Source organism: Juglans regia, chromosome 1, assembly GCF_001411555.2.
Source record: "Juglans regia cultivar Chandler chromosome 1, Walnut 2.0, whole genome shotgun sequence".
Taxonomy (NCBI): Eukaryota; Viridiplantae; Streptophyta; class Magnoliopsida; order Fagales; family Juglandaceae; genus Juglans; species Juglans regia.
In genome coordinates, this window is record NC_049901.1 from 4102269 (window position 1) to 4111616 (window position 9348).

At 39.1% G+C, this 9348-nt stretch overlaps 1 protein-coding gene across 1 annotated transcript; it reads right to left on the reverse strand.

Annotated features, from left to right (window-relative positions):
- Positions 1–1089: 1089 nt before the first annotated feature.
- LOC109019740 (AUGMIN subunit 6-like) lies at positions 1090–9125 on the reverse strand. The gene is made up of 13 exons (XM_019002095.2): positions 8855–9125; positions 8672–8728; positions 8471–8565; positions 7838–7988; positions 6907–7032; positions 6624–6780; positions 5823–5883; positions 5415–5736; positions 4221–4346; positions 3163–3324; positions 2805–3057; positions 2209–2679; positions 1090–1716 (listed from the first exon to the last, which is right to left on the reverse strand). The coding sequence occupies exons 1-13, from the start codon at positions 9068–9070 to the stop codon at positions 1676–1678; spliced, it is 2238 nt and encodes a 745-aa protein (XP_018857640.1). The 5' UTR covers positions 9071–9125; the 3' UTR covers positions 1090–1675.
- Positions 9126–9348: the final 223 nt, after the last annotated feature.

Here is a 9348-nt window from a genome sequence, read left to right on the forward strand (position 1 = left end):
AGCATTACGCCCCAAGAGTCGAACCTGGCCTCGTCGTAGGCGACAATGGCGACGCCGAGGGAGATGGAAACCATGTTTGAGCATGGTGTCAGACTTGAAAGTGTCCTTTTTTAAGACAAGGCCGATGGAATAGACAGAGACGAGTATGAGGGCCTTGAGCATCTAGATGGAGACAGAGAGATAGATATAAGTGGAATTGGAGAACCAGAGGGAGAGAGAGTAAAGGGCGCCGATGGGGACGACAGACCTATTGTAGAGGTCTCGGATCATGGAGGCGGGCTCCTCCACGACCTTGAAGACGCAGACGAGGAGGTAAGTGATGGGGGAGCAGAAGGCCATGAGAATGATGGTGAGCGAGATCGGGAAGGGCCGGTTGTAGAGCTTGCGATCTAAAATGTACTTGTTGTAGACAATGACGGAGAAGCTGAGGGCGATCCAAAGCCCCTTATATTTTGCATTTTTGTAAAATGATGTCGTTTTCTTTTTAGCCAAGTTGAACGCGATGCCGCAACGGGAATACGAGCCGGTTGTCTATAGTATTTTTGTTTGGCATTTTGGGAGAGAGGGTTTGGTTTAAAACGCAGAAAAGAGGGAAGAGTAAAACGAAAGTTTTGAAAAAAGAAATTAAAAAAAAAATCACCTCGTCCGAGTGTGTGGTGTTGGAGAAAAAAGATGCCTGAGAGGAGAATTACTCTTTAAACAGACCAATCCGACGCAACCTGCACGTTGGAATCCTCGTTCCGAGCCCAAAAACCAATAAGCAAAAACAAAAAAAAAACAAAAACAAGAAGAGATGACCGTGCGCCAGTTAAATCTACGAAGCTGTTGGGATAATCATATCAGGAGCATAGATCCAACACCCAATACAAATGTCGCAATGATCGATATGCCATCTCCCAACCATTTCAGTGGGCCATAGGCATTTGAAAGTTAATCCCACGTATCCAATGAATTTGGCACATCCAGACCCAGACCCAGTTAATTCCGTGTAAGCTCAAGACAGAATATTAATTTTTGGAATTAAATACTCCACATAATTAAAACTAAAGGAAAAAAAAAACACACACACACACACACAACGCTTTACTAAACCATATAAATAAAATTAATCCACCTGTTACAGACAGTAATTTCTCATTCCTGTGGTATCCGCAGAATACATTATCTCAAGTTCATTTTCATTACAAATCCCTCGAACACATAGTAATCAGTCCATCAACAATCGACCTAGACAGTTAAAACAAGATGCTAACTGAATGCAGTTTTGCGGCGCTACACCAATCAGGATAAAAACCAAACTTCACCTTCTACTTGAACATGGGAGGTCGCATTTCTCTTCTTGGGTAACCTTAAAGAACAAAATGCCAAGCAAAGTTTCCGACCATACCATTGGGCTGTGGATTTTGGTTGCCGAGACCAGGTCAGCATTCCAATGTGTTACCCGACCATCTCACGTTCCAGGCATCTGTCAGGTGCAATTGGCACATAGTTCCCTTCAAACAATCGGGATAAAGAAATGTGCCGAATGAATGGGCAGAATTTACAGAGCATGAAGGAAAAGAGACATCCTACAAACACCGTGTCATTCAATAATAATGACAGGAACGAATATGACACCACAGCAATCAAATTATCAGGGCTCGACAACATGAGGAAAGTTGCCCGAACATGTGTTTCAATGCTCCATTAAAGCCGATTCAGTTTCTGACAGAGGAGCTGCGACAAGAAGGAACAAACTGTCAGACAGTGGTACAGAATGGGGATGCTGTATATGCCATTCATGCATTTTATGTAAAAGGGCAAATATATCCATGCCATGCCAGCTTCTTTTGTATTTTTCTTTTGTATTTGTCAGCCTCTATCTTGCCAAGTTGCACAAGATAGAGGCTGACAAATAATGGGTCCAAACTCCCAACCAAGATCAACTGGTAAATATTAAATAATCTGACCATATAAATTGCCACAAAATGCACTAAAAAGATATTATATAATATAATATCTCAGGTCAGCACCAGGTCAGCACAAGTTCGTGTTAACCAAAAATATTAGGTTTTTGGTTCTGACAGTATTGCAGTACAATACCAGTAAATGGCATGCTAAAAGTAAAGCATTCAATAACAAGAATGTAATCGTCGAATAAAAAATAACAAGCATGTAAACCAACACAAATGCCTACAACTTGTATAGTTTGTGGCCAAAACAGCATACCAAGCAAGTCTTCGTAAGAATCTGCTAATAGCGATGTGTCCATTAGCAAAGGAGGTGAGAAGACCTGCTCCTGAGATTCCTCAAAGTCATAAAATGATCTTTGTGCATCTGAAGTTGCACAATTTGAGTCGCTGACTGAGAGAAACCCATTTACGCTGTCATATTCATTGAGTGAATCCAAATCATTTAACATGTCTGGAAACTCATCATACTTGCTCCTGACATCAGGAGCTTGATTCTCAAGCAAGGAATTGTCTGCTTGAGATACAAACAACCTTTTACTCCTAAAAGAAGACACTTTGTTTTCTGCACCCAGATGAGAGAACCCAGTTGTTGAAAGAGGTACAAAGAAGTGCTCAGAGCTTTCATCAGAATGATTGTTTCGTAATGATTCTGAATTACAAGATTTCATCAACAGAGCAGCTTCTCTTACAGATCTCTTCAAGTTCTGAACGTAAGTATTATCACTATCTGCAAAAACATCCACATTTAGAATGACTAAGTCTGTTTCTAATAGGTAAAATAGAATGCGTTAAAAGCCAATAAGCTTGTATTTGCAGATGGCATGAAGTGAGGAGCAGGGCAGATGCAGAAACCTTGAGGCATATTTTCAACTTGTTTACTTGTAAGAGTCTGGTCCTGAGATTTCCTTTCAGGATGGTTTTCTATTGGGTTTGTTTGAGGAGCCGAAGTGTTTCGTTTTTGCATATTTCCACCTTTTCCAGAAGAGTTTGGTGTCAAGCTAAACAATTGTGGGAGCTTTAAAGCAGGAGGACTGGCTGAGACCTTGTCAAGCAGAATGGTAGACATTTTTGTAGTCACCTCGGCAACATCATCAGTGCTACTTTCCTGAAATTTTCCAGAAGACCCAAAAGAAAGTTCTATAGGAAATTGCTCAAGGTTGGGCAATCAAAGTATATACAAAGCTTTCTATGTCACACACTGAAGACTTACCAATGTCCTTCCACTGCTTTGAGCCTGAAGAGGTGAGGTTGATTGGCTACAATGTCTGGTCATGGAAGGCAGAGCAGAGGATATATTCTGGACTTTCTCTGTACACTCTGATATTGACTGCTGTATGGCCGGAGCAACTTCCTTAAGTTGGTTAATGAGTACCTGCACATGAGGAATATTTGAATAGGAAGTCTAGAATTTTTTATTTTTTATTTTTTTGGATAGGCAATCAAGACATTTTATTCATAGGAAAAGGAGGCATAGCCCAAGTACACAGGACGTATACTTATATCCCTCCCTCCCACAGCTGTCTTTCTTTCATCAAAACTGTCCCATTCTGCTAATTGACTATCAAAAAAGGAAAGCATTATAAAAATTTACTATTTTAAGTTATGCATTACACCCAACATTTTTTTTGATAAGTAATAAGTTATTTTATTGATATAAAGGTAGGCATAGCCCAGGTAAACTAGAAGTATACATGTGAATACACCTATTTAAGAATTACAGCCAACATTGGCACCCGTAAATAAGAAAACAAAAAAAGCATTACAATTTGAATATCAATGATAGAAGAGCAGTTCCAGATTATTTATTAGAAAAAAAGGTGAGGTGTCATGGCACAGACTACTTCTTCCCGAGAAGTAGGCTCCTAAAGTAGAGCTTCTCTACATGTAAACCAAAATATATATATATATATGTGTGTGTGTTATCAGTCATCAAAGGCTTTAAATGAGAATTTCAAACAACAAAATAACTCGCTGCATAATATGCGCCTCTTCATATCTTCACCTCAGGTCCTCAACTAAGGAGTTCCACTAATCATTGTGAAACTGCGATTTGAGTGGGAGGCCATGGCGGTGGGTTGTTGTGCTAGTCTCCACGGGGGTTTAGGTTTCATGGATGAGTCCTAAGGGCTCCTGCCTTGGAGTGGTTCCCACGTCATAAAAATATATATATATATATATATATATTGTTCCTTGAGTAGAAAATCAGGCCAAAGGTAGAATAACTAAGAATAGAGAAAGAATAGCATGGAGAATAGGTGCATGCATTACCTGAAAGCTAGCCAAGTGTTGCTGATGCTCAGCAAGAGTTGCAGCTAATGACTCAGCGTGGCCACTTGTACCCCCATCCTGTGAGGTTCGTAAAATTTCTGGGCCTTCCCCATTACTAGCTTTTGCCTACAGAACAAATGTTAAAAATGACAATACTTCACTAAGAGGTAAATCAATGCCTTAGTTCGCAACTTAGATAGTAAGACAACTGAATTATTATTTTTTTTTATAAGTAAGAATAATTTTTTTGATCCACATAATTAGGCAAGCCCAAGTACACAAGAAGTATACAAGATATGAACCTAATTACAAGCTAAGCGCCGTGAAAAACAGCGTAAAAGTCATTAAAACTAGTCCCATTCAATACAATAGCTGAAGCCCAAAGTAACCCTGTAAGACAACTGAATTATCAATATGGAGTCTCCTAATTCGACATTTAAAAAAGGTTTTTAGATGACAGAAGGATATAATATGTACATGCCAAACTAATTTTTTTTTTTTTTAATAACCAAGGGTATCCGAGCCAGCTTGCGCGCACCTTGACTAATCCCACGGGGCCCTAAAGTTAACGACCAGGTAAACCTCCAGTGGCCCTAAGGGGACTCGAACTGGTGACCATTGGGGAGCAAACCCAAGGCCGGACCAGCTGAGCTACCCCTTAGGGTTATGTACATGATAAACTACTAAGAATAGTGCATCAAAGAATGGAATATTCCAAGTTTAGATAAGATCCGTTTGGGTCCCCTTCCAACTTCAACAGAATAACAATCAAGGCAAACAACGTCACTCACCAATCACCATTAATGAAGCTTTTAAAAGTAAAGCTTTAAGAACTAACAAATAGGATGATGTGGTCCAAACATGTAGATTAAAAATAAACAAAACCAAGGAAACCACATATCGCACCAATGTTTTGGACAAAAAATGGGGAAAACCAGCAAGAAACATAAAATCTCATGGACGACCGTGAGGATGTTAATTTGAATTTATTTTCAGGACTTGAAATTTGATTTCTAAATCACCCATGGCAACCAATAATCTCAAACATGCCATTGCAATGATTTTTTTAATGAATAAAGGAGCTAGACGCTGCAATCACTGAACAGAAGACAAGGCTCCATATTGAAACAAGTTCATTAGTTAGTAAAGGATCTTATGTTGTTGTAAACAGCTTGCATAAAGCAACGAGCATACCAGATGAAGTGACTGCTTATGAATACGCTGTAAAGCATGTGTCCAACGCCTGATGATTTCAGCTACATCAACGGTGGGCTGAACTCTTCCACTCCTATCATCTACTCGAGAAAGTGTTCCATCATTTACTTGTAAATTGGATGAGTCTACATTCTTCTTCAGCTTTTCCCTATTTGAATTGACATGTGTTCCATCACTCTGCTCTTTTTCATCCATCCATGTTGAATGAAGGTCACCAGGCTCAACAGACAAGACATCTGAATAAGAAACCTGAGAACTCTGATCCATAGCTGCAAGCAAAGACGATGCAGAGATGCGATACCTGAAAAAGAAATTTATGCATGAGTAAGTAAGTTGGAAAAAAAAGGGGATCTATGAAACTTAGAATGATGTGGGAAGCTAAATTACCTATGCTCACGGTGAGCAATCAAGTCCTCAATAGGACCTGAAGCAAGAACTTCATGTTGACCTGTGCATGAATGTGATCAGCTCTAAGGTGATCAGAATAGAATTGCGAGAAAGAAGGAAATAAGAATAAAATAAAATAAAAAACAAGAAAATTTCCAAGCTCTTCTCATTCATTCAGAATCCAAGAAAAACATGTCAACCAACATGGAAAGGCAGTTCACTCATCCTTCAGTTACTCCCCAGTATTTATTTGTGCCAAAAAACTCAGTGACATAATCAAACTCTGGAAATCCCCAAATAAATATGATCACAAATCATGGCTATATCCAATCAACAACAACAGTAGCCACAGGCAGAGATCAAAAACAAAATAACTACTGAAACATTACGATTTATGACCACGGCCAACTTCTTAACCTAGGATATGCGGCCCAACTCAAACATCAATGGGCACAAAATACTGCCTTGCATATCTCACAAATTCATTATTGTAGTTAGCACTCAATTGGGTGAAGAAACTTATATGAGACCAAAGATTCAAAGAAAAGAACAGAAACCACAATTTCTATTTGCAGTATAAGAGTTTCCCAAGCAGGAAAGCGCTCTAACCACTGTGCTCAATCTAGAAAGAAAGGAGCAAAACTCATGGAAGGAACAATTCTGAACATTAAAGCATTAATCCTTCCAAACATTCTAGATGATATGGAACGATATGGATTAACTTAGAGAAATCAAGGACCCAATGAAATAATGAGAACTTCAACAAAAATCAGAAAAGAAATATGATCCTCCTGTACTTACTTTTTCGAGCTAATATAGACTCCCACAAGCGAGTAGCCTTTGCAACTAAATGGGAATTCTGGCTTGAACTAGATACAAGGTCATCCCAAAGTTCCCCTTCCAACTTCACTTTATTCCTCAAGTCATGCAATTTTTCCAGCTCTTGCTGCAAAAATGCCTAAGTCCAAGTTTTCCAAGAAAAAAGGTTAAGGAAACAAACCTAAAGCCACATTAAAAAAGAAGATAGATTTCAATTTATTAAACAAAAGCCCATTCCGAGAATGCGAATGAGTTTGCCTCGTACCTCTTCAGCACAAAGGCCACGAAACTCTGCAGTCATTTCATGAGCCAAATTTGACCACATGGCCTGTCGATGTACCGCTGTTTCTGCATTCTTAAGAAATCTCCTCCGTTCAAGTGCTATCCTTGCCTGTTTAAGACATGAGGCTTAGACCACTACTATTGAATATCAAGCGGATTTGAAAACTGTTGCTAACAAGGAAATCAAATAAAAATATAAACAAAAAAAAGGAAGCAAGACATCCAACATATAAAATAAAACACTTTTCTTGAACACAAACACAGCCATTATTACCAGTGCATTATAACATTAAATAGTATAAGGAGACCAAGTAGTCAATACAGATCATGTAACCACTGATGCACAGCACAAAGAACTGAAACTACATTATTCTGTGTCTATTCTTTCATATCAAAAGAAGATGATTAAAAAATGCCTACCAATCATCTAATCCATTCCTTTCTTTCCTTGCTTAGCTTACGGGCTTGAAGAGGTTATTGCCTGTACCATTAGCCTACGATTGCTGGCATATTAGACTACTAGCTAGCTTAGCGGGACTAGCTTGAATGGATTTCCTGCCTTTCATAGCTTACAAATAGATATTAGTAGGAACTACAAACAGCTATCAAAACCGGATCAACTAGATGTTCTATGCTTTCAGATCAAGTCATCCATCGGTAGCCCAACAACGCGGTTAAAAAAATATTAAAAAAAAAAAAAACCTAAAAAAAAAATGGGGTGAAACTAGAGTTCTGAATGTCTATCATCTTTATCATGTTAAATGCCATTTTGAATTAGCCCACAGGAGCACAGCCATACTTATGAACTTCAGCAATTCACAGATTATCACTCCAGGCACCTTCTATCACTGACTTCAAATAGTTCATGTTTTAATGCAAAAATATAAAATATATATATATAAAAGCAGTACTACCTTTGTAACAGGAAGTAGCGTAGCCGCATGAGAAAAGGCTACATCTGTCAATGATGCAGGCAGTGGATTAGAAGCTATGTCAGCTGCAAAAGTTCTCCTATGAACCTCTCGCAAAGCATGCAAAGAAAGTTGCCACAAGAGTTCAACAAACCTGAAATTAACATGTGAAGATCATGATGGTTATATCCACAACTACCATACCAAAACACATAAAAGCAGAAGCAATCGAGTTATTTGGGATGGCAAAGAAACTCTTCATTATTGCTCCAAATGTTATATGATTATCTGGCATAATTCCTACATGTTGACTCGGCTGTTATTTATCACTCCAATACCAAAATAGTAGCCTCTTCCTAATTGCTAGGATAATCTAGTAAGCATAAAAGAAACTCATAAATCATAAAGTTTCCATGCCGGACCAAAACCAAAACTTCCACTTAAGGAGCCTAACACAACCATTTGGTTTAGCCGAGATCAGTAAAACAGCAGACATAATTGAAACATCAGACTCTTATTTCTGCTTTTGCTTTCCTCAGTTTTATCACCAACCAAACGCACTTCTACTAAACCCGAACATAACTTCAAAGAAAAAATGCAAACACAGAAACCATGACAAAAAGCATCCCAACCAACCTCGGCCCACAACACGTAGCGAGCGAGGAAACCCTCGAATTGCTCCTCGGAAGCGCACCTTGCGATTCGAGCTCACTAATAATCCCTTGCACAACCTGAGGCAAACAATATCACAGCAACACATAAAAACTTCAAATTCGAGGGAAAAAACTGAAAAAAATAGTTTTAAAAAAAACAGTAACACAATCGAGTTTTATTTACCTTTCGGAAATCCCTCGATTGTGCCGAGTCGAAGATTGGCCAGACCTTGTCGAAATCCTGGAAAAATCCCCGAAACAATCAGAGAAAAGAAAAGAAAAACAGAAGCAGATCGAAGTAAAAAAAAAAACATATACGCATATGCGTAAAGCGAATGTAGGTAGAGTAACGAGGGCAGAAAAGTACTTTGGTGGATTGAATTGGGCCACGGAGGGAGGAGAGGATGAAGTAGAGGAGCTGTTCGCCTAATTTAGGGTTGGAGTGGCGGAAGAGTCCGACCCGAGGAGTACCATTGGAGCCTCCGACTCCGATAACAGCCGGATCCAGCCCTAACAACAAGCAGTTAGTGTACATTGCGCTCTCAAGCTCTATCTCTCTCTCTTTCTCTCTGTCCATCGTCATCACCTTCACCAGTCACCACCACCACCACCACCACCAACCTCTCTCTCTCTCTCTCTCTCTCTCTAGGTTTCTTCTCCGTATTCTGGTTGTTTAAATTTCCTTTTGATTGGTTCTTTTGTTGGGACGAAGGTCCTTGGGGAAGCTAGTAATTGCAAAGTTGAACCGCGATTTGAACAGAAAGGGGTGATTTTAGAATAATCCAAAATGCTAGTTAAAGATGCATTTTTATTTTTTATTTTTTATTTTTTAAAACCGTCCCCTTCTCGCTTTGATTGCCT